This window comes from Artemia franciscana, chromosome 13 (genome assembly GCF_032884065.1).
Source record: "Artemia franciscana chromosome 13, ASM3288406v1, whole genome shotgun sequence".
Lineage (NCBI taxonomy): Eukaryota > Metazoa > Arthropoda > Branchiopoda > Anostraca > Artemiidae > Artemia > Artemia franciscana.
The window spans coordinates 25,677,266-25,704,183 of NC_088875.1; the positions used below are offsets into that span (position 1 = coordinate 25,677,266).

Below are 26,918 nucleotides of genomic sequence, written 5' to 3' on the forward strand. Positions count from 1 at the left end.
CAATAATACTTTTAAGAAATATCAACCCACCAAAGCTTTGCAATGGCACGCGACTTGCCGTAAAAAAAAACAATGGAAAACCTAATAGAGGCCACAATCTTGATAGGGCCTTATGAGGGTGAGGCTGTTCTTATTCCTCGCATTCCCATGATTCCAACGGATCTGTTTTTTTCAATTTAAAAGATTGCAATTCCCAATTCGATTAGCATTTGCAACCACCATCAACAAAGCTCAAGGGCAATCACTAGAAAAATGCGGTATAGATCTTAATACAGATTGCTTTACCAATGTACAATTGTATGTTGCATCTTTGAGGGTCGGTAAACCTGACAATCTATTAATACGCACAGACAATGGGACAGCGAAGACTGTTGTATATTCACAAGTTTTACGTAGTTAATTTGTATTGTAAAAAGAGCGTTTGCATATGACGTCATTATTAGTACATACGGCTTTGTATATGGATAGACAATGGGAAAGCCAAGAATGTTGTATATTCGCAATTTTTACGTAGTTTGAAACACATATATAAATCTATCTATATTCACAGGTGGGACACAGGGACACAACTACAATGGCGCGTAACTAATATGGCGCGTAACGACTTACGCGCGCGGGGGGGCTTGGGGGGCGCGAAGCGCCACCCCAACAGCTAGTATAAGATAGAAGATAAATGGTTAATATGGCATGAACGGATATATGGTCTTGTCTATACAAGATAAATGGTTAATATAGACATTTATCTCATTGCTTTGATTTAACTAAGTTGATTCACTTAATATTTCATAAAATTATGATTAGTGATGTATAGTTGCGCATTAGCAATTACAAAGAATAGGCGGGGGGGGGGAGTTGTCAAAAAAGAGTGAATTTCAATGCCCAAAATGTGTTAACTCTCCGTGAAATATTGAAAAGGATATATATGTGAGGAGGGGGGGGGGGGTAGTTAGGAATAATATCTCATATCCATTCGGGTAGACTAAGACTGAGTAATGGTAATGCAGGGCGATAGCTTCCTTTTTATTGCAGAAAAATTTTTCTTATGTTTATTTTATACTTTATCCAACTGAGAGGGGGAATGATATCTTAACCCTCTTGACTCCCAGGAATATTTTTTGTGTACGCCTTTATTATTGGTTATGGGGGGGGATTAGAACCCCTCTCATCGCGACAATATTTCCTATGCAGAATAAAAGATTACAATACCATACATACCTCCACAGAGGTGGAAAAGTGGGAGTGTATCATAAGAGTCGCCAGATTTTTTTTTTTTTTGGGGGGGGGGGGTTAGTAAGTGCTACTAGAACCTTTGTTTCCAGTGAGTTCAAATGTTGCTTTTTCTCATTTCCTGTTTATATACAATCATTAATGTCTTCCTGCTTGCCGGGGGGAGTCGCCCCTCAGCTGGTATCTAAGGCGTAGGTCCCTATACAACAGGTTTGTTCTGCCTTAAGAATCTGCCGTTAAAACCGTGAGACTCGAGAACCTGTAGATAATTTTCGATATTCGCGCATTTTTTTTTGGGGGGGGGATGAATATCTTTTCTGACGCGTTGTTTTATGAATATTAAACTTGAATGTAAAAAAGGGGAGATGAAGAAAGGATTAGCAACCCTCCTTCATATTCAAGATCTCTTTGGGTCAAACGACTCGTAATAAGAAACTGTAAGTAAAGAGCACCCCTTGTCAATAGAAACCGAAACTCTAAAAAATTCCGATTATAAAATACACAAAGACAAAATATATTATTCATAATTATTCTGAATAAACAAAATTTATTAATACAAAGTTACTCATCAAAAGCAATTAGCACATGAAATTCTGCTTATTTTTAAAAAAAAAACGGCTGCCATCTTGGTGGAAACTATGCTATGAAATTCAATATGTATGAGAGACCCGAAGGTACTATCCGCAGCAGAGTATGAAATTTCTCCTTTTTCTTGGAAGTACGAGACCCGAGGAGGTAAAAACTCTCATATTTAGGGGACGATAGTTTAATTTGATAGTTTACATTTTAAATTTTACCTTCATTTTCAAAAGCAAGTACACTAAATGAGCTCTTTTCCTCAAAGCATTTTTGTTTAAATGTTAAATTTTGACTAAAAGTGCAGGGTTTGAGGGGGGAGGGTAGCCATCCTTCCATTTATGGTAATCCTGAGTAAGAAAAACGAACAGAAATCAAATTATTTATTTTTTCTTAAATATTATAATGTTGTAAAGAGCAACATTCAAACTTAAAGCGAAAAAAAAACTCCGTAAGTCAGGGGGGAGGGGCTTCCCTGTCCTCAACCCTCTGCTCTTTATAACAATACTTATAATATATAGGACACCAAATTTTTTTTTAGATCTAGAATCCCTTTCCACTGGACCCCTTGTGGAGAGGGAATCTAAAGCCATCCGACAACACTGGAACAGTTCCAGCCTTTTACAGCAGACTGACATAAAAATGAGTTCTACAGGGTAGTTACAGTAAACTTCTGTCCTTATACGCTATACGTTTATCAATATTAGGCAGTTAAAAAAAATACACTTACGGGAGGAGAAGGTGTCTTCTTCTTTCTTCTTTTTCGTTTTCTCATAGGTGGAGATGGCGATGGCATATCTTCACCACAAGAAGGTGAAGTTCCCTCTCCGGGCCTGACATTATCAGCAAAGACTACTCGCTTCGCTTGGCTGGTATTTCCAGTTATCCTGAAATTTACGCTGCATTTACTGACATTCATCCAAGGAATTTACCTTTACAGCGCGTGGGCTATTGGTCTATGGTCTACTAGCATCCAGGGATCAAATAGATATAATTTATTATTCATATAGCAAATGTATCACGCTCCACAAGTTGCTGTGCTACATTTCTTGAAGACAAATTTTAGAAAACAGCTTTTTTTAAACATTCTAGTTAGAAGTACATATTAATACGATAAAACTCATATGAAATACTAAGCCTTTCTCTGATTTCATTTCTTTTCTGTTATTAATAATAATTGAACACAATCATTTTGGATACCATGTAATATTTTTAGAAAAGCCGGGTGACGTTTTTCGTCTACAAAACATTCGTATTTAGTTGATTTGTTAAAATGTTGCCATTTAAGGTTTATTGTCCGCCTTGGGAGTCTTTTTTCCATATGGAAAGCAACTCTATGCCTTATAATCTGAATTTCAAGTCTTAAAGAATCAACATACCAAAACGTATAATGGCCGACATACAAAAAGTATACTACAAAACGTGTACTGGTCCTTAGGAGGATCAGTTGGTAGTTTCTTTATCCCATTTCTAATTTGTGAAGCTCATGAATATAATTCCTGTCTCCTGTTGTATAGAATATAGGATGATACTGTATATCAACAGTTGTTGCCATTAAAAATTTGATACACAGCTTCGGCTGACTTTTCTCTACGCAGCAAACAAAACGTGTCCCTAACGACTTGATGCGCGGACTACAACGAGGTCCGTCATCCTTCCTACCTTTACACAAATCAAATGTAAGACATCAAAGGCAAATTAAGAAGAAAATCCACTGGGCAGCAATCCCGTTTCTCCCTGATCAAGGAAAGGGAGATTTTCGGGCTGTTTCTTGTATTTGAAAGGCAGAAGTTCCAACTGACTAAAAAAAAAAAGAAATAATAATCCGATTTACAAAAGGGATGAATCGAGTGACTGGGATAGTTGCAGAGACATTACCATGATTTCCATAGGAAGCAAATTATTTGGCATGATGATACTTACTAAACTAATACATGCTATAGATAGACAAACTAATATCAATTTCGATAAACTAATATCAGCTGGCAGAAAGCTTTAGTGAAAGTCCTTATCCTTGTGTGGTATATCAGATAAGTATATTAAACTGACTAGGGCTATGAACGGGAATAGTTTTGTTGCGGTTAAGGTACGAAGTGAGGTTAGTAGCTGGTTTGTGTGTGGAATCAGGAGTCAAACAGGGTTATGTCCTAACCCCAGGTATGGATGACATCGACGGATTTTGTCCAAAGAAGCACGACAAAGGCTCTACGAGGACAAAATATCAAATAAACTTTCCTAGACTTAAATTATGCAGACGAGTTGAGTTTATTGATAAAACTTCTAGCGATATGACTGAATTTTTGGAAGTTTTTTAGAGTTCAGGGTGAGAGAATAGGCTAGACTGGAATAGCACGAGGACAAAAAATGGCGTTATACAGCGAAAAAATCGATCAAGTGGATCGCTTTATTTACCTGGGTAGTAGCATTAGTAAAATAATGGATATGGTGAGACTGTAAAAAGTAGAATAGCCACGGCACAGTTTTTTTTTGCAGTTGAAAAAAGTTAGGAAAAATAGGGAAATTAGTTTAAGAACTAAGTTTAGAATACGTAAATAGGAAAATAAGTCTAAGAACAAAGTTCGGAATATTGGAAACCACTGGCAGAAAAGTGGTCAAGTATGGTAGTGAAACATGGCACTTCTAAAGGCTGAGGAAGATTTGTTAAATATTTTCCGAAGGGATTGTCTATGGGGAGTTTTAGCTACCTGTTTGACTGACTGTATACCAAACAGTGAGCTGTACCAGATTGTGGTTCAATCCCAGTTTGTAGGGCTATAATGAGCAAAAGGTAAGCGGACTGTCCTTAAATAAGATGGAAAGATGTACGAAGAAATTGATTTATAAGGATATTGAAACTCCATGACAATGGGCAAAGAGCGAAGCCCTGAGTTAATTAGGACAGAAAAGGAATGCTCTCAGCTGTGTCGGCCTCAGGTGGCTAGGCGCAACAGTGAGTTCTTAGCAGTAGTAGTAGGTTCTCTACAGACGGAAATTTCTTCCAGCAGCAGCCTTTTCTTCGTAAAAAGGGGGAAGGAGTGTGAATTTACTTTCTGTTTTTATGGCACTTGGTATTAACAAGTGACATATATAGCAATCGCAAATTCTGTCGGTCCGTCTGTCGGTCCCGGTTTTGCTACTTTAGGCACTTCCAGGTAAGCTAGGACGATGAAATTTGGCAAGCTTATCAGGGACCGGACCAGATTAAACTAGAAATAGTCGTTTTCCCGATTTAACCATCTGGGGAGAGGGGGAGTGGGGGGCCGGTTAATTCGGAAAAAATAGAAAAAACGAAGTATTTTTAACTTATGAGCGGGTGATGGGATCTTAATGAAATTTGATGTTTGGAACGATATTGTGTCTCAGAGCTCTTATTTTAAATCCCGACCGGATCTGATGACATTGGGGGGAGTTGGAGGGGGGAAACCTAAAATCTTGGAAAACACTTAAGAGTGGAGGGATCGGGATGAAACTTGATGGGAAAAATAAGCACAAGTCCCGGATACATGATTGACATAATCGGAACGGATCCGCTCTCTTTGGGGTAGTTGGGGGGGGGGGGGGGTAATTCTGAAAAATTAGAAAAAATGAGGTATTTTTAACTTACGAACGGGTGATCGGATCTCAATGAAATTTGATGTTTAGAAGGATATCGTGTCTTAGAGCTCTTATTTTAAGTCCCGACAGGGCCTGTTGACATTGGGGGGGGGGGGATTTGGGAGGGGGAAACCTAAAACTTGGTAAACACTTAGAGTGGAGGGATCGGGATGAAACTTGGTGGGAAAAATAAACACAAGTCCTAGATACATGATTGACATAAACGGAACGGATCCACTCTCTTTGGGATAGTTGGGGGGGGGGGGGGTTAATTCTGAAAAATTAGAAAAAATGAGGTATTTTTAACTTACGAACGGGTGATCGGATCTCAATTAAATTTGATATTTAGAAGAATATCGTGTCTCAGAGCTCTTATTTTAAATCCCGACCGGATCTGGTGACATTGGGGGGGGGAGCTGGGAGGGGGGAATCTAAAACTTGGAAAACACTTAGAGTGGAGGGATCGGGATGAAACTTGGTGGGAAAGATAAGCACAAGTCCTAGATACATGATTGACATAACCGGAACGGAGCCGCTCTCTTTGGGGTAGTTGGGGGAGGGGTTAATTCTGAAAAATTAGAAAAAATGAGGTATTTTTAACTTACGAACGGGAGATCGGATCTCAATAAAATTTGATATTTAGAAGGATATCGTGTCTCAAAGCTCTTATTTTAAATCCTAACCGGATCTGGTGACATTGGGGGAAGTTTGGGGTGGGGGAACCTAAAATCATGGAAAACGCTTAGATTGGAGGGATCGGGATGAAACTTGTTGGGAAAAATAAGCAGAAGTCTTACATACATGATTTAAATAATTGGAACGGATCCGCAACATTGGGGGGGGGGGGCTAATTCTGAAAAATAAGAAAAAATTACGTATTTTTAACTTACGAAGGAGTGATTGGATCATCCTGAAACTTCATATTTAGAAGATCCTCGTAACTCAGATCTCTTATTTTAAATCTCAACCGGATCAAGCGTAATTGGGAGGGGGGCAGTTGGGGGGACCGGAAATCTTAGAAAATACTTAAAGCGGTGAGATCAGGATGAAACTGGATGGGAAGAATAGAAACCTGTCTAAGATATGTGACTGACATAACCGGACCGGATCTGCTCTCTTTGATGGAATTGGGGGGGGGGGGTAATTTTGAAAATTGAGGTATTTGTAACTTACGAAAGGGTGACCAGATCTTAATGAAATTTGATATTTAGAAGGATCTCGTACTTTAAAGTTCTAATTTTAAATTCCGACCAGATCCTGTGACATTGAGGAGAGTTGGTGGGGGAAACCGGAATTCTTGGAAAACGTGAAAATTGGGGTATTTTTATCTGATGAATAGATGATCGGATCTTAATGAAATTTGATTTTTAGAAGGAATCCATATCTTAGAGCTCTTATTTCAAATCCCGACCAGATCTTTTGACATTGGGGGCAGTTGGAGGGGGAAATCTTGGAAGAACACTTGGAGTGGAGGAATCGTGATGAAGCTTGGTGGATCGAATAAACAAATGTCCTTGATACGTGATTGACAGAATCGTACAAGATTCGCTCTCTTTAGAGGAGTTGGGGGGAGGGGTTCAGTGATTTGGCGAGTTTGGTGCTTCTGGACATGCTAGGACGATGAAAATTGGTAGGCGTGTCAGGGAGCTGCACAATTTGACTTAATAAAGTCGTTTTCCCAGATTCGACCATCTGGGGGGCTAATGGGAGAGGAAAAATTAGAAAAAATTAGGTATTTATAACTTACAAGTGGGCGATCGGATCTTAATGAATTTTGATATTTAGAAGGACATCGTGACTCAGAGCTCTTATTTTAAATCCTGACCGGCATTAAGTCTCTTATTTTCCTTTTTAAATCAATCTATTGATTCATAGAATTTTGTTAGAGCTCATACCATATGATCTCTTGGCTCTTAGCTCTTCTCGCCTCGTCACAAGTGCCATATGAGCTCTTAGCTCTTGTTTTTTCAAAAATTTAGCGAACTGAAAATGCTTAGGGTAATGTTCTTCATTTAAAATACGTACTTTGTGCGACAGCGTGATGCATTATGAACAAATAAAGGTTCAAATGGGGATAAGTCCATTTATTAGACAGTGAAAACAGATACACAAGTCTCAGATACAAAACAGATACACAAAAGTGTGGTCGAAAAAGATATTTCGACCACATAAACAGCGGTCGTCATCAGCAGAAACACTAAAATATTTAAAATAAAACTAACATATTTACACAGAACAAAATAATAACTTCTGGTATCCCCATTTGAAATTTAATTTGTTTCGTCCTAGAAAGCAGTGTGGTCTTGGAAATAAATATCCTAATTAATAGGTATACGTCGGAAACGTGATGCATTGTATTAGAAATCGAGCTCCTACTGTAATATAAATAGAAACAAGGATTTGTGTAAATTTGCTAATTTAATTTGTTTGTGAATGTGTAATTTGAATAGAAGAAAACACAAGTATTGTAAAAAAAACAACTAAACAATCAGCATAGTCATCAATCTTTCCAGGCCACTGACTTAGCACAGGGTCCTGGGCTTCCCACCTTTTCCTGCATCACCTGGAATCTCGAGTTTTCTTCATTTATGGAGCGATCTTAAATGATCAGATGACTGCAAATCAGAACACAGTCAGCACACAATTCGCAACTGATTTCCAACATATTTCCAACATGATTCTAACATAGTTGGATTTTGAAGTTATTGATTACAAACATAGTATTCAAATTATATCAGAAATTTTTCTAAAACAAAACATGGTATGTAACCTATATTTTCCTCAATGACTTTCGGTTTCCACCAAAGGTCGTACCGAAAGATTCGGAAGTTTGGTTTGATGGTAGATTTGAGGTTTGTATTGCAATACTGCCACAAGAATAAAAGAACAGAAATTACACTATAAAAACGATCTTTTTCCCACGAAAATTAGAGAGCAAATCCGAAATCTAAAACGAGTATAAACTATCTTATATAGTATCAATCTTAAAATGAGCAGGATTGCAGCGTGTACAAGCTAAGGTTGCGTTAATTTTGCGTCAAAATACAACAGAAATTGTTTGTTTTTGATGGTGAAAGTAATTTGATTCTATGTCTATCACCGACTGATTACCATATCAACACTTCACTGACGACTACCAGAATACGTCTCTGTGTTGCGTTATCATTTATAAACTAAAGTAGCCTTCTTAATGATGATTAATTTTCTACCCTAGCAATGCAGCGAAAATGAATAAAAAGGTAGGTCTATATCAATTAGACCTACCAATAAATCTAAAGACACAATCCTACATCAATCCAGGGACGCACACAGGGGTGTCCTCGGGCTCAGTTTCCCTTAGAGTTCGAAATTTTTTCGAATTTCTAGACCTTTTTATTTAAATTATCAAAAAAGCAGTTTTTAATTGTTTTAAAAATTAGAATTGTGGCAAAGAGTCAAACTTTAGCGCAAAGAGCGAGGGATTGCGGAGGGGAAAACCCATTTCATATACGGAGTAATTTCTGTTCGTTTTAAATTTTAATGTCGCTCCTTACTTTCAGTTAAAAAAACTAGTTTTTTTCTTTATTTAATTTCTGAACGTTTTTGAATTAATGCATGTTTGATTTTGGCTCTCCGCACATAAATTATTAAAATGAAATTTGCATACTAATTCTTTTTTGGATAAATGGCTTTCTCTTATTTTGATCAGACGATTTTGAGAAGTAAGGGGTGGGGAAGGAGGCGTAGTTGCCCTCCAATTTTTCGGTTATTTAAAAAGGCAACTAGAACTTTTGATTTTTAACGAACGTTTTTATTAGTAAAAAATATACGTAACTTAAGAATTAACTTACGTAACAAACTTTTATATTCTTATATTTTTATTATGTATATGAGGGGTTTTGTCCCCTCGTTAATACCTCGCTCTTTTTACTAAATCGTAAGTTTTGTCCTAATTCTTTAAGAATTACTCCTGAATCAGAAAGGCCGTAGAATAAATAGTTGAAATTACTAAAAATACTTTAGCATAAAGAGCGAGGTATTTATCTCCTCCTAAATACCTCGCTCTTTATGCTAAAGTATCTTTAGAACCCCTCATATGCTTAATAATCTCGTTTTATTCGTTTTAAGTTTTAATGCTACTCCTTAGTTTCAATTGAAAAAAACTTTTTCATGTTTATTTTTTCATTGTTTTTTTATAGTAATGCTAGAAAATCTCGCACCCTTTTCATTGAATTTCTCTTCTCCCATGACATATTCCTCCAAGGAAAGATCCTCCCACATAGCCCCCTCCCCTCAACCCAACACCCCAAACCGAAAGAATCCCCCTGAAAACGACTGTACACTTCCCAATAACCATTACTGTATGTAAACACTGGTCAAAGTTTGTAACTTGCAGCCCTTCCCCCAGAGACTGTGGGGGAGTAAGTCATCCCCAAAGACATAGTTATCATGGTTTTCGACTATGTGGAACAAAATGGCTATCTCAAAAGTTTGATCCGTTGACTTTGGGAAAAAAATGAGCGTGGGAGGAGGCCTAGGTGCCCTTCAATTTTTTTGGTCACTTAAAAAGGGAACTAGAACTTTTCATTTCGATTAGAATGAGTCATCTTGCGACATTCTAGGACCACTTGGTCGATAAGATGTCCCCTGGGAAAAATAATAAACACGCACCCGCGATCTGTCTTCTGGCAAAAAATACAAAATTCCACATTTTTGTAGATAGGAGCTTGAAATGTTTGCTATAGGGTTCTCTGATACGCTGAATACGATGGTGTGATTTTCGTTAAGATTCTATGACTTTTAAGGGGTTTCCCCCCCTCCCTATTTTCCAAAATAAGGTAAATTTTCTCAGGCTCGTAACTTTTGATGACAAAGACTAAATTTGATGAAATTTATATATTTAAAATCGGCATGAAAATCCGATTCTTTTGATGTATCTTTTAGCATCAAAATTTCGATTTTTGGAGTTTCGTTTACTATTGAGTCGGGTCGCTCCTTACTACGGTTCGTTACCACGAACTGTTTGAAAGTAACTTAGACTCGTTTTAAACTTACTTTTTCTTCTTTGTAGAAAACTAAGTGAGTTTTTTTAGTCAAATTTAATGTCTTCTAAGAACAATCAGTAACATACCTATGAATAAAAATTTAGAATAAAAACCAAGCCTCAAACTTCCATAAAGATTCGATACCTCACTCTAAATTAATCTCCCCTAAAAAAAAAAAAAAAAAAAAAAAAAAAAAAAAACGAAAGCGAGCCATTACAACTAAAGATAGAAAAAAGTAACAACAATTCTTACCGACAGTTCACAAGAGCTGGTTTAGTCGGGACCTGAAATCAATAAAAATATAGTGAAATGGCAGTCAGAGTATTTGCTGCATACAAAAAAAAAGGTATCGGGATGGTATTAATTGCTAAGTTAATATTGTGATACCACGAAGAATGGATTAAAAAGGGTAAAGGTAAAGAATACGGCATTGGAATTTACAGTCCCTACCGGCGGTACTGCTCTCCGTTTCTCGGCCCTTCAGCTAGGAAGTAATACATTGGTTGAAGGGGTTGAACACAATCCAGTTAATATATAAGTGAGACTTGAAATCTAACAAATTAAGATTTCCTAAATGTAAAGAAGTAAGAATTTTGTTATAAAAGTCCTTGAGTTCAGAATTGGTTATTGTAGCGTTTAAAAAGAACACCAATGAATAGTATGGAATATCAAATATCATTTAACTCTATTCTAGGTAAGTATACAAGGACTAGTTTTGGGGATATGAGGAAATTTTAAAAAAATGCGTTAATTAAATTTAAAATATAAGAACATCAACCACTACGTTTTCGAAAGAGTGTTAAGATGAGCTTTACTTATGATTAAATACACGTACAATAATAGACTATTCTTTCCTCAAAAGGGTTAGTTGGCCTGTAAACAAGTGGGAAGACATACGAGTCCCTTACTCAGAGAAAAAAGTCACTTACTTACAGCGAAAAGAGAAGAAAAAAAAGGGAAAAACTAAATAGATCAAACAGACTGAATAGACTCCAATGAATCATGCGCACAAAGGCTATAAAAATACGTAAATAACTTATAAGAAGCCCCTGGATGCAGAAATTATAAGAGAGTGGTCACACATGAAATGCAGAAGAAAAACAAAAAAGAAACCAATTCTCAACATAGACAAAAAAGAAAGTGACAGATATTTTGGAAAGATATTTACGTTCGGTCTTCAGCTGCTAATTGAAATAAGTAAAACTACACCAATATTTCGTTATTTGATTACTCTTTGCATCCTTCAATAAAAACATTCTGTTTGGTTAGAATATTATTCCCAATTGCGTTTTCCGGCTAATTATTACTAGTCAAGTTATCCTTAACTGGGATAACTATTTAACTGGGACTGCTATTACGCGATAAAAATGAACATTTAAAAACAATAAGATGTGCAATGAACAATATGCAACTATGAGCTGCTAACCAATCTCGACTCTTGTACAAGTTTTGCTTTGCAAAATAATTTCTTGTACTATTTTGCTTTGCAAAATAAAATAGGTTTCTCCCAAATATACGGCAGGTTGCCACACCCATCAGAAATACTTTTGGCGCTAAATTTCAATTTTTTTTCATAATGCTACGCTATTTAAAAGCCATGGTTATCTGTTAAACATTATCATTTTCACAATAGGATTGCAGCTACCATCCCCTAATTATTGGGGTGCTAGTCTATTTTTTTTTTCCTTTACCGAATGATCAAAAGAATAGGGTAAATCTACCTCTCTCCATTAATACTCATATAAAAGACTTCTGAACCTCCCCCCTCCGTCCAACTTAAAATACATCTACTAACCTCCCCCGGAACAGTTGATGCGTATCTTAACGAGTTTTCATTTTTTTTTCTAACACGTCATTACAAAAAAGCAAGAAGATGGAGTTAAACACAATCCAAACAAAAAAAGAAAAACAAGAAACAAAAATGCAGGATAATACAGGTTTATAATAGTGAGAGAAAAAATAGTGAAAGAGACTTAATCGACACAACTGCCACAGGAGAGACGACCACTCGTGCAATGGCCTCGCATTGAAATTATCGATCCGTTTTCGAACGGTCTGACATGGTTCTGTAACTTTATAACGAAGGCTTAATTATGCATCAACAGAGGTAATCTCAACAGTTACTTTGCATAACGAAATTATTAGAACCGATTTTGCTTAGTATCAGATTTCTGAGGTTTAATCCTGAAAGTTGCAACATGCAGACTATGCAACAGCACAGTTGCATTATATAATCTTGTTAAATTCATGCGACTAAAACGGAGTTTATTTGACATAATGGTACAATATGAAAATCGCTTTTGATGTTGACTAACAAAGAGAGAGCAGGTAGCACGCACAAAAGATCCGATTGGGAGGCCCAAATAATTTAATGCAGACTCTTAACTGTGGTATCACCAAGTCTAATAGATACATCAACCAAATCTTAGCAATTAAAAAGAACAACCTCAGACTTAGCTTCCTTGAAATCAAGACCCTTTTTGGGTATTTGTCTTTTAACATTTCAAAATTTTTCTCAGGCATAATAGTCCGGCAAGGCATAAACACGGCATCAGCATAACAAACTAGACTTAGACTCAAACTATGCATAAACACTCATTTTGCGATTGTAGCTATATTATTGCATTGTTGAAAAAATCCGATGAAACAACAGATCCCTATCTTACTCGCTTATAAACCGGTAATAATCTGGACCACGAGGTTACCACATAAATCCCGATGCACACCTATCACCAAAGGATTGACCCCACTCTTATATGCAGAATAAAAAATATACTTGTGGACAAGAGAATCAAATAGACGGTAGACTTCGTGGCTACCGAGAACTGAAGATTCACTAGCTGGATCAGCATCTAAAAGTACAGCACACAAAACTGACGGGGCATTACCACATCCTAGTCCCTTCTGAAAGCCCAATTACCCCGAAGGAAGGTAGCATTTGACCAAATTTTACCATATGTTAGCAACTCAAATAACTGACAAAAACCATTCGCCATATTAATAGGTCTATTCCGGCGTAGCATAACGTTTGGGTCTTAGGACATATTTCCAAAGGGTAATAGGATTTTGGTTAAAACTTTCAGAAAAATATCTTATGCAATCCCTCCTGTGCTTGATTAAAGCTTTGGCAAATATATGGTTTACGCGTTCATTGACATGGTTAACCCAGCCTGTTTGTGATCTGCAACAATAAAGCCAGACTTGGAACCAAAGCTTGGAATTTTGACACGCAGACTTCAGTTCGGAATTCTGGAACCAACGATAAATTCGTGTTCCGCACCTGACTTTCACTGTCGCCAAAACAGCTTTTATGCCACAAACAGTTTACAATCATTAAGGTTTGCTATAGAAATGTTCAATAATTACTATTGATTTTGTATGTGATGAATATAAGTTTGCACAAAATGTGCCACTGCACGACAGTAGAGCCTCCGAAATTGAAATGTTATACGAATAGCTTATAACTCTTAATTTACTTGGCTATCTCATAATGTGCGCTCGATAGCTTTGGCTTTATTTGGGCCAAATGCTTACCTTGCGCCACAAAACGGTAAAAGTCCACATTTTACAACAGGGGGGGGGGGTCTTTTATTGTTAAAGGAGAAATGAACATTAAATTTCCGCTCGAGCGAGCACTCTTCTAATGTTCTTGACTACTGGTTCAGTATAATCATCTTTGGAAATTAAATTGAAAAAAAAACAAAAAACAATTCAATAAAAACTTGAAACCTCTAAGAAACCCCTTGAAACCTAACCAAGGGCTTGAAACCTCTCGGTTAGGTGGTTCCTAGGCATTTTGAACTTGATATAACTGACATAATATAGCTTTCATCAAGATCAGATTATTTGGGGGCGATTTCTCATTTCTGTGAATTATTGTAGATTTTCTTATACTAATAAATCTTTGATATGTAAATTGAACAATTAGTATTTATTACATACCTACAATTAGCAATAAAAGCAAATTTTTTGAAGTTAACACAAAAACAAAGGTTGTTCTTTACTTGTCATTCATTACCACGAATGATTTTCTCTTGGGAGAGATTTGTACTTGTTGTGATACAGATAAACAACCATTACAGATGCACAATTTTTTAAACAAAATGTATTTAGGAAGATTTTTTCGGCCTCCATGGCACACTTTTACATCTATGGCAAACAGAAAAAGGTCAGAGTTCTTTTTCCTTCTCTTATTTTTATTTTTCTCATCGACATATGGTCCAAGCACGCATGTAAAAAATAGAGATCCCGGAGCTGCTACCCGAAGATATTTCACCCAAAGCCCCTACTTCTGTGCAAGTGGTTGGAAGCTCACACCGTAGGATAAGGATATATACTTTCGAAGTAACTGAGCTTCTAGTCACAAATTCATACTTCTCGATACAGGTTTAAACAATACGAAGAAAAATAAAAAATTATATGAACAAAATTTAGTATAGCCGGCAAAACTTAGCAAAAAGAAAAGAAAGACGAAGAAAAAAACAAACTTACATGTGTTGTTTGACTAGAAAGATTAACCGGCATTGTCGGTATAATTCTTAAGGTATTGTCAACTCGTACTAGTGTCACTGGAGGAGGGTACTCTGCATAACCACCGTAATTCCTCTAGAAAAATTAGAAAATTTACTACGGCAGACAGTACACTCAAAATTCAACCCATACAATAATTTAGAATGTGTGGAAACTTTAAATGACAATAATAGACACTGGTTTCTTTTTACCAATATGGTTGGAGATTGGTCAATTTCCTACAGCTTATTTTCTTATAAAAAAAAAATAAATAAACGCCTGTTACTGCTACACTAGTTCATATGAAAAGCAGAAAACGGGAAAAAAATCACGTTCTGAAAAATATTTGAAAATTTTCTTTTCAGAAAGCAATCAGAAAGTTTTAAGCAGCTTGAAAACCAAACGGAATATGAGAAAAGTGATAGGACAAATCAATGGACCATGCTTAGCTGAAGTAGCTTGGAAATAGATCTATATATTTAACGGTTGGAGTTTAAACAAAATACGGAGTTTAGGCAAGTCCATAGTTGAAACTAATTTGCAATTAGAAAAAAATAATTTCAGGCTATTTGTCAGTTTTTGTTATATTTTTTGATGTTTTCATATAAATTACATCGAGTGATAGATGTAACCATTCTTAGTAGAACTGCTCGTATGAGCGCAAGCCTAATTCATATTGAATATGCACATTCAGCGAGGAGAAAAGAAAAAAACAGACAGCAAACAATCAAATCAGGTAGAAAAATTAGTAACTAATGATAGAGAAGAACAAGAGGCATTTCAGTACTTTCATTGATATAAAAAGTGCAAAGTTTCAAGGATAAAGGTGTCCATTTTGATACATATTTAAGAATTATTCACATATATAAAAAAAACACCCTTGGCAAGTTTGACAAATCTAAAAAAAAGTTAAAGATATTTCACATTTTTTTATTTTAAAGATGCACCTGACCCTCTTTTTCCTGAAATAGTGAAATTTACGTGTAGGCGATACGGTTACACACGCATGAAAAAGAAACGATAAGAAAAACAAATATTAAAAGAGGTTTTGCAATTGTATAAACTTTGTCAATGAATTTAAGGGTTATGTTCCCTCTCCGAGTTTTTAGCATGCGATTTTTTTGTAGTTCAAGGTTTCTGATGCTTCAGCGTCAAACGACAAATTTTCCACCATTCGATAGCTGATATTTAGCTTTATCCATGTCCCAAATTATATTTGTAATTATGGCACTTGGTATTTACCAAGTGACATACAGCGATCGCAATTTCTGTCCGTCTGTCTGTCTGTCGGTCCCGGTTTTGCTAGTTCAGGTACTTCCAGATAAACTAGGACGATGAAAGCTGAAAGGCGTATCAGGGACCAGACCAGATTAAATTAGAAATAGTCTCTTCCCCGATTCGACCATCTGGGGGGGGGGGGGCAAGCGAACGAGATAGTTGAGAAGAATTTTATTTGCCGATAAAACAAATGATTGTTCTTCTTAAATGTGGTTTGCTGGTCTAGGGATATGATTCTCACTTAGGGTGCGAGAGGGCTCAGGTTCGAATCCCGGACCATCCAAATTACTACATGAAGAAGATCTGAAACGGGATATGTGATCAACGTAGCGATCACTGAAAGTTGGCAGGCGTATCCGGGACCGGACCATATTATATGAGAAATAGTCGTTTCCCCGATTTGACCATCTGGGGGGAGTGGGGGACGGTTAGTTCGGAAAAATTAGAAAAAATGAGGAATTTTTATCCTATGAACCGGTTTTCGGATCTTAATGAAATTTGATATTTAGAAGGACCTCATATCTCAAAGCTCTTATTTTAAATCCCAACCGGATCCGATGACACTGGGGTGAGTTTGAGGGGGAAACCGAAAATCTTGGAAAACGCTTAGAGTGGAAAGATCAGGATGAAACTTGGTGGGACAAACGTTACAATACCGAACAAGAAGAGAGACAAAAGGAACACTGTATTTGCAAGTTTATCTTTGTAATAATTGCGAATAAACAAAGAAAAGCAAAATCAATAACTCTAGTACCTAGTCTAATTTTAGGTTCCGACCTCGTCGATAGTGCCATATGAGCTCTTGGCTCTTCCAACCTCGTCACAAGTGCTATAGAAGCTCTTGGCTCTTGTTTTTTTGTATTTTTTAAATACTTTGATATTGCATTAAAAACATGCGAAAATAAAGAGCTTTTCCTGTTTTCTAAGCAAGTGTATGTCATGGTGTAAAAAAAGTCAATGTAATATCATAATTCTGGCTCAGTGAACGGATTTATTTGACAATATTGAACCAAATAAACCGTCAGTGCACCGATCCAAAATTTCCAAATGTGATTTTAATATAAAACGGTTAAGTCCCGGTTTAAATGCCCAGTTCAGGTTCCGTTTATTTCATTAAATAAGCATTTACAAGGATAATATCCCAAAGGACTCGGTAGCCCGTTGTTTGGGAAAACAGTTTAAAATAATTAATTAACATATATCCATACTAAACTAAGCCTGAAAATAAATAAATAAGGGACAAGAATTCAACTCAACGACCGTTCACACAAATACGGCGATCTTTCCATCACCTGACAATCAAGGCAAATTTTCCTCTATGTTATCGAGAAACTAAAACTAACTAATAAATACCCAACAATTGATAAAATCTTATCTATCTTTAACTGCTAACAATAAACCCTTCATGTGCTCCTTAAACGAATCAATCGGTTGGAAATTTTGGAATTGAGTTCTGAGTATACCCCCCAATCACAGCCAGATGGAAGCCTGACCAAACCGAGGGATTTGCCGGAACCATAACATCGTCCCAGTTACGAACTACGTTCGGATTAATTTCTTTCACTAGTTGAAGCAGTCCAGAAAAGCCCCATGAGAGCTCTTCATAAAAGTATTGGCATGCCAGCGAAGATACTGATAAAATATAAAATGTCCTTGATCTTCAGGCGATTAACAGCAGACTGGTTAGCTAACTGTAAGACTCGGGCCGTTTGTTCTTGAAGGTGGTGAACAGATGCAATTACAGATGGAATGTAGACATCCCAACAGACAAACAGTAATGCAAAAGATAAATATGAGAGAAGTATAAAAGACGAAAAAGGAAATACTCACTTCAGTTTCAGGATGATTTAAAGTCCAAATTTAATGAAACATTGCGATTGACAGAAATGTGCCCTTAAATGGCAGATTTCAGTTGTAAAATTTCAGTCGTTTTAGCACGCAAAATGAAGGCTCCATATATATCTAAGCAATAGCAAGAGGGAAAACAGAGTAAAAAATGAATGCAAAGTTGGAAAAAATGGTTATTACACGCGGATTCCAAAACCTTTATGAGTTAGTGGCACCAATCCAAAGAATACAAGTTAGGAGATGGAAAACGATTCTTTATTCCATTTTTAAAAATTAAAATACAAATAAGGTATTTTTTAAATCTATGGTAAGGGCATTTTTTATAATTACTGTTATTTTTTGTGGAAATACAAAAAAAGGTATTGTTCGAGCTTTAGGGAGGCCCCAGTCAGGAACCCTGCTGTCAGGACGATAAGGGTCGACCGCATACCTCCATTTACCTTGCCAAACAGTCAGCCCAGAAAGGACATTCGGCCCAAAGAAATAAAACTGCTTGTAACTATGCGATTTCATTCCAAACTCAGTCAATACAACATTAATACTAAAACAAGGCACCAGAAGCGGTATTTGAAATACTGCTACTTACTGATTAAATATTATGCCGAGTTTATCACAGAACTCTCAAAATATAGCAATAAAACAAAGTTTTAGTGTTGACTTTGTTTTCTGACACAAAACGTCTCTGCTCAAGTAACGAGAGTCCGAACTGGAATGACCAACGATGGCGTCTGGTTATTGAAGAATATTTGTAGTGATCACTCATCTCCTCAACTAAGAAAAGAAAACTTTCGCATTTAGAGCTATCTTTTCGGCTATGTCACGGATGATATTAGTGACGTTTTCGATCATATCATTTTGCTCTAAAGCAGAGAGGGACTTAATATTTTTAGCTATTAGTTAAAAATATTCCAACAATTTTGTGTTTCCTTAATCCAACATCAATTAAAACAGTCTTTTGAATACCCCTTCATTTTTAACAATCTTGGTGTTGAACAAAAACCTGCAATGTTTGTAAAACCACTCCAAAGGATACGAAATGACTTTTAAAAAAAGTGAGAAAAAATTCACCTTGTGATACAAGGCCCTACAGATATGGCATATATTTTCTCCAGGCAGATTTTAAGACCTTCCAAATTTTTGCTGAACATATTGAAAAAAATTGAGTTGAATGAATAGGAAGCAAAAGGGCAAGGAGGTAAAAAGGAATGGAAAGAAGAAAGCAAAATCACTTTGAAGTTGTTATAAAGAGAAGGGGCTTCTTGGAGCGGTAACAGTAATTAAAATACAACCAGACATTGTTTGGAAATCTTCACAATAAATTTTATACAACAACGAGACTGAATCCTGAAGTAGTGAAAATGCACAGAAATATTCTTTGCCTGATTTCAAGTGGTAAGCATGTAATATATGTAAGCTTAAATCCTCCTACTATAAAATGGTCAGGTTATACACCTTACTTTTCAGCTCGTAGAGAATGAGTGTCAAGGTCCGCAAACCGTTCATTCACGGATGTGATATTTGAAAAAAAAAAGATGAAAGACACCCATTACCTGTAGGGCGATCGAACAATTATGTTTTGGAAGCTAATCACAAAAAATAAATAAACCTTACATTATTTGATTTTAGAACAACTTCTGAGATCATACATAAATACAGACATTCCAATATGGATCCTGATATGCTCTGATACTATCATAACAAGCTATAGAAAGAAACAAAAAAGAAAATTAAAAATACTTAGTAAAAGACGTGCTCGAAGAGGCTAATATTGAATAGAAAATGACCCACTCCTTCAGGTGCACACATAGCTATAACTATGAAAACAATGAATCCTATATGAAAAAAAGATCTGTAATGTCAGATTTACCATGTAGATGATTTCTTCTAAATTAAAAAACCGAAATACTTAATAATGCAAAAGACATACCAGAGTGGCATAGTATTTTTCTAATTCTTCCATGTAGTGCCTTATTAGTTCACTACCTTCTTGACTAAATTGCTTAGGTTCGTTGAAATTCCAGCCCCCTCCACCAAGAGGAACACTAGGGGCAGGTTCTTCCTCGCCTACACCTAGTTCTACTTTCAACCTAAATGAAACAAGGCATTATCAATAAAAACGGCATTGCGTTCCCATTCTATGGTCGAATTAAGTGCACAAAAATACCGTTGTTTTGCTATTGTTTGCAAACAATAGCACATACTATTAAGCTATTGTTTTGGAAACATTTCGTGGGTGAAGTAACAATTAAAAATGTATTTGAAAATTATAACCTGTAGCAATGACGTTATAATTATATTTATAACTACTTATAATTATATATTTGATCTCAGGGTAAAAAGCTACTTTAGGAATAAAATTATTTTGCCAGTTGTGCTAGTTTTAAAAAAAAGTTACACGGGTACAAACACCAAAGCTAAAAAAAAAATACTCAGATGGAACAGCAGCTAGGACTACAACGTCATTTTCTTTAAATCATAAAAAAAGAATAAGAAAAGATCTACTGGGTGACATTTTTTTGACAGGTATAAAAAAAAGTTGAATTTTCTTGATCTCACCGAATTGTTAAGGCATGTAAGCACCGTTATTTATAAGTCATTTCTATTATTAGTGCCTTCATTTTTATAATTTTACCAAGCTTTGCAAAACTGACACCCAAGCAAATTAGGAGTATTGGGGGGGGGGGGGGTATAATATTCAGTGAGTGCCAAGATTTTCCCCTCTTTCGTTGTCACAGTATAAAACAGACGGTTAGTGCAGCATCCAAACATCCCATATTATGCTAATTGATGAATCAAAAATGGGCCATCTAGAGTCAATACCAGCCGCAGGGATGAATTTCTTAAAGCACCCTTGCCCCACCCACGTTTTTTCAGGTCAGAGCAGTATCTCAAAATACTGGATGGGCCTCCAATTTTGCCTCATGGGAAGTTTGTATGGAACCTGTATCAATTAGATAACCTTTTATGCAGTCCAAAGAAGCAATTAAATGTGCCAAAGATCAACAAATGTTAAACTTTCTTTCCTGAATGCTCTAAAGTGCTGATATAAGTACGCGTATTTTTCTATTCCATCAGTTACGTCTTTGATCATCAGGATGAGTAGTAAAGCTATATATACAGCATACAGCACATAATAACATCTCCCTGGCCCTCTCCCGCAATTAATTTTAAAAAAAGTCCAAAAAATAGGTATTCAGAGAAAAGTAAAGAGCGACATTAAACCATTGAGCAAATTTAAAGTCAAATAATTTTCCAAGCGTAGAACTACCACCAATCACTATCAATAAATAAATGTAACCCAAAACGGACAGAAATCACAACAAAAAACCAAGGTCAAGCTCAGCCGAAACTAGTCACAAATAGGAGTAGGGCTAACGACCACTGTGCCTTCTAAAGACCAGAACGCATTTGCACTTAACTGAAAATATTTTTTATTTTGAGCTATATGTTCTTATTTCTCATGACATGAAAATTGTTCAAATTATGTTCTGATCTTGAGAAGGCGCAGAGGGCGTCAAGCCTACGCCTCTTTGTGGTAGTTTCTTTTAATTTTGAGCGTGAATCGGTTATTTACAGTACTTTCTGTTCATTTTAAACTTACGTTATTTATCGAAGGTGATTTGCGGTAGTTTTATGCTTGGAAAATTATTTGACTTTGTTTCTGCTCATTTTTCGTTTAATGTAGCTCTTACTTTTCTTTGAAAGTTATTCCATGGAACATTTTTTTTTTAAATTAGTAGAAAAAAAAGGAGAGTATGTTTAAAGCTGAGCATATGGACACATTTTATTAGCTTCTAGTTTTCAAATACAAAGAAACGATCGATAACTAATTTATATAAACTAGACATTAATGGCATATTTCTTGTAATGTATGTCAAAATTTAAAACACAGTATTCGGATACTTTACTGGACACAATAGCTTCATTTCTGTTTAAATTGGACGGTTCATAAAGAATATGCTTCTGAACATTTTGAATATCTTTTATACAAACAATTATCAAGAAAATAGATTACTGAAGATTCACAATAATTACCAACATATGAATACTAAGAAGAGCAAAACTTTTCAATCTGTTATATTTCCTTTGCCAGTAATGAAAAAACTCCCACAATACCCAGTTTCACAGCAGTATTTAAGGTAAATTTCTAATAAAAGTGAGTTTTCTAGGGGGTGATGGTCTAGCATCCCTGTCCTCCCACCATAGGTGAACACCTGAGTGCAAATATATGAGAGCAATTGATTTCTGCCTTTTTACCACTCTATGAGTGATTGACCAAATATTCTGAGAACGGTGGTAATTTAGGCTGTTACACGGGAATAAATCTAAATATCAAAAACATTAATTTTAAAGACATAAAGAAATTAGTTGAAAAATCTGAAATTTATATACTACATAAGAGGGGTATCTTATTTTCATGAAACCAGCAGCTTTAAGGAAAATAGGCTTCTAAATAATTACAAAACTGCAAAAATAGTTTGACAATTTTAATAACAAGCCTCGTATATATTTTAACTACTAAATAAACCGTCCCTGTAGGGAGGGATAGTCATAGAAACACACTTGATCGACCCCTGCGAGAGGGAGTCATATTTTTCCAAAGAGATGGAAGCACGGTCAAAATCAGCAAGAAGTGCAATTCAAGGCTGCTAATTTTCAATTACAATCAAAAAGAACAGAAGCTTATCAAAAGAACAGAAACAAATAATTAAATGACACATATGTGAAAATAAGAACAGTTCTGACAGTTTGGGGGACACACACCATTCAACCCCTCCCGCTCTGATTAATAATATCCCTGTGAAGAAGCAAGGATGCACGTAAAATTAGTAGTTGACAGAAGCACTCTCTGGAATTAGCTAAAGGAAAAAAAGGGAGAGAAATAGAGGCAAAGCAGCACAAAAATAAATACAATTCCACAAAAAAGTAAACTTTCAGGAGTATAAATCTCTAAAATAAATTCTAAGCATACAGTTTTACCCTTATTTATCTTTTACTAACTAAAAAGAGGAAAAAAAGAAGACATAATTCTGCTGTCTTCTTATCATACTCTCCTCCTGATAGACTTTTTTTCTAGACAGCAAAATACAGGTAGTCTTCCAATTATGTTTGACAAGAGTAAAGAAAGTTGTAATTGAAATCACTTCCAGTTTAAAGTGTGAAGGTAAATACATCAATGTCTCAAAAAACCTAATCATAAATAAATAAGTAATATTACCGTTCATCTAAAGACATCCTTCTTTCGGGCTCTATCTCTTCACTAGATACAGACGAAATTTCCATTTCTTCACTGTGCGCTACCGCAGGACTGGTTGGTTCTGGCAGTGGAATTGCCTGAGGCTCGATTGTTATAAGGACGGTGCTATGAATTGCTTCCTTTCTTGGCCGGGGAATCACCTCTTGTCTTTCAATGCTCGTGATAGTCTCAATAGCAGATGCTTGCAAGTTGTTAAGCTCAGGAGCTCTATCTTCTATTGGAACTTCTTTGAGAACTGGAACAGGGTGATAGCTTAGAACTGGGGATGGGTTTCTGTAAAGCTGAGCTGGAGAATGTGGTGAAACTATGGGAGAAACCGGCTTAAAAACTCTTTTTGGTGACCACCTTTTGGTCTTTGGAGATGCCGCTCTTTCAACGTAAGGAGACCTTCTGAAATCTTTTTCTATTGGAGATTTTCTAGGTGACAACTCTCGTATGGATGCTCTCTGTGGCGATAGTCTTTTATGCGTTCTCCTCTGTGGCGATCTTCGCCCAGGTGATCTATGTCGTTTAGGTGATGATGAACGGTTGTGATATGTCGACGAACTCCCTTTTCGAGGAGAGGAACGTCGCCGGTTCTTAGGTGACGTATGACGATATCGTTTTGGTGAATGGGCTCTCCGATTCGGTGAAATGCGTAATGGCAATCGTTTGGTTGGGGATCTGGAATGTGACCTTCTTAAAGGAGAACGGGATATAGACTTTTTTCTTGGTGACCAAGATCGCTTACTCCGCGGAGACATAGAGCGTTGCTTTCTGTACGGCGACCGGGACCGTGAAATTTTTCGTGGAGAACGTGACCTGGAGAGTGTCATTCTGTGAGAAGGATCTGTACTTTCGTCTAAAGGCTTTGCAGTTATGTTGGCCGTGCTGTTCTGAAACTGTATGTTTTTGGTAGACTCATCTAACTGATCTTCCTTATCTTCTTTGGGACCTAAAAAAGAGCTGTGAGAAGAAGGTTCTTCTAATTTATCTATGGATTCTAATGTTGACAATAAATTCTCGCAAGTATTTTGTTCATCCAAAATATGAACATTAGCAGATACTTCATCACAAATAAAATCATGATCATTTGCACTTGCAGAATTTGCAGGCTCCTCATCAAAACTTAATTTTCCATTATCTGCTGTAGCAGAATTATTCTCTTCAGATTTTGAATCCTGAGCATCCTCTTCTTCCTCCTGATATTTGATGAGTTTGCTAATGCGAGAAGGCAGTGTCTTTAATGCAAATTTTATTCTTACAGGTTCTTTAGCTGGCTGGATATTCATTTTGATGGGATTAGACACTGTCAAGGAAACGTCCGAGCAGCTTTTCAAAGACTCAGATATGTAAAGTTCAGCTGAAAGAGAGTCAGAACTAGGCATCTCATGTGAAATGCGAGTTTCTTTTTTTCCAGTAAATGGCAGCTTTATGTTATATAATTCGGTTGAATTTAAATCAGCTCGCGATCTTTGGGTTTTTGGTAATAGTGGATGCAAGTTTTTTTCTAAGTCATCTTTAGGCACTTGTGGAACTGGAATTGCACATAGTTCTATAGGTTCATGTTCATTTACACTTTGCTCAGGAAGTGGTATTTCACTTGGGGGTGGCAAAGTAGGTGGACTAGATGACTCAACTAGTCTCATAGACGTTCTAGGGGAATCTGAAGTCAAACAATTACTTTGAAGAGCATCAACATTTAATTCTTTAAAATAAGAATTATCTTCGCCTAAATTCTCATCACTTAAACCAACTTCATCTTCAGCTTTATTGGATAGAGTTTTATCTTCTGGTCTGTTATCAAGAAGTGTTCCATCGCTAAGTTTACTTAAATGATTCTGAGTTTCGATTGTAATCCTTGTTGGAGCACTATCTTCCCTGTCAATTTCATGATTGATATTGGTCACACTTTTGTCACAACCATAGCTGTTGCAAGAGAGGATCCCTTTTGCAATTTGGGTGGAAGCCAAATTGGAAATGACATCATTATCCTTTACTTCATTTTTAGTAAAATACAGTACAGAAGAGGAAGAATCATTTGTGTTGTAAATTTCACTTAAGTTCGATGATTCTTCAGACTGAGTATCATCATAAAAAATGTCAACATCAGCACATTGAAAAGGATCATATTTTTCAGGAGATGAAGCACATTGGTCTTCTAAAGATTTTGGGCTTGTTAAGACTGCATCTTTTACACTACTATCTAATACTGTCCTACTAAAACCATTTGAACCTACCTCACTTTCATCACTTCTATAGTGATCTAACATTGTGAATTTTCTTTCAATATCATTTACAGAATTCGAAATATTTTCTGATTCAAAAACGAAACTGCTTTTTGATAAAATTTTAGTATCAGTATCCACTCCACTTAATGAAGGTGGATGATCACTTGTATATGCATGACCATTAGCAAAAATATCACTCACATAAATATCTTCAGCTTCAGTACATTTTCTTTTCTTTAGCTCCACTGATGATGAGGGACTCCTGCTCCTATCTTTTTTATGTTTTTTCTTTCTCTCTTTTCCATCAACACTTTCTGAGACCTTTTTTAATTTTAAAGCAGGCTCTTCTTCTTCTAATGAGCTAAATTCTTTGCTTCTATTGTGTTTCCTCTTTTTCTTCTTCTTGGTAACTTCTTTAGACTTCTTGCCTGCTTTCTTCTTGCCATGTTTTACTTTTGCTGCATTCCTTACTTTCCTGACTTTGATTTTACGTTTTTTCTTTTTCTTTTTTGGACTAGGTTTTCTTACTTTTTCATGGCTCTTTTTTCGTCTTTTCTTAATCCCGTTTTCATCTTCTTTTAGCTCCACAATTCCTGATTGAGAATTATCATTTTCAAAGTCAACTTTATAATCGTGATTTGATAGGCTGGAAGGGGTTACATCTCTCGTAGTTTCCCCGTGACTACTCCCAGGAGGAGGCTTGACACAAATTTCAGCTACTTTCTGCCTAGAATATGATATAGTTGGTTTTGTCTGTGTAAAAGTTACAAAACTTGAAGGAATTCTGTAAATATATCCATTCAAGCCAACAACAGCAAGGGTATTAGTATTTGTACTATGTTTCTGCTTCAATTTTTTGTGCTTTTCTTGCTTTAAGCTTGTTGCTGGAATAATGTTCAAAACATCCTCCTCATCAGCTGAAATCATTTCACCTGAAATAACATAAAATAAGCATGACAGTAAAACACAATCTGCTTTCCATACTACTACTTTATTTCTGAATTTAAATGTCCTGAGCACTACAAGACCATCAAAAGGCCCCCTGGGAACATTTTGTTAACTGCGCCAAGCTTTACATTTTAGGTTAGCCACATAATTGTGGATAGACACCAATTATTTTCTTGTTCTTTTGTTGATTGCTTATGTTCAGAAGACCAGAGCTCAAACATAATATATAAATAATTAGTCCAATATAATAAACAAAACTCACAAATTCTGAAAATCAAGTATTTGCTCCAATGTACCAACATGTTTAATTAAATCCTTTTAAGATAGTTGATTTTCAAAGAGAATAAACATTAATAACAAAATTTAAAACAAACAGAAATAAAGTCATAAAATATGACGAATTTCAACAAAACCAAAATTAGTATGAATGATTAATAGAAACATAAA

General features: G+C 36.0%; 1 protein-coding gene across 2 annotated transcripts in view; it reads right to left on the reverse strand.

The window, feature by feature from the left end:
• Nucleotides 1–26,918, reverse strand: part of LOC136034716 (titin-like) — a 49,493-nt gene that overhangs the window by 14,017 nt on the left and 8,558 nt on the right. For both annotated transcript variants that reach the window (XM_065716075.1, XM_065716076.1), the window contains exons 2-6: nt 23,275–26,455; nt 19,984–20,143; nt 14,913–15,026; nt 10,674–10,705; nt 2,534–2,690 (exon numbers count right to left, since the gene is read on the reverse strand). In XM_065716075.1, coding sequence (XP_065572147.1) covers nt 2,534–2,690; nt 10,674–10,705; nt 14,913–15,026; nt 19,984–20,143; nt 23,275–26,450 — 3,639 coding nt within the window. In that variant the 5' untranslated portion in view covers nt 26,451–26,455. The remainder of the gene's footprint in view (nt 1–2,533; nt 2,691–10,673; nt 10,706–14,912; nt 15,027–19,983; nt 20,144–23,274; nt 26,456–26,918) is intronic.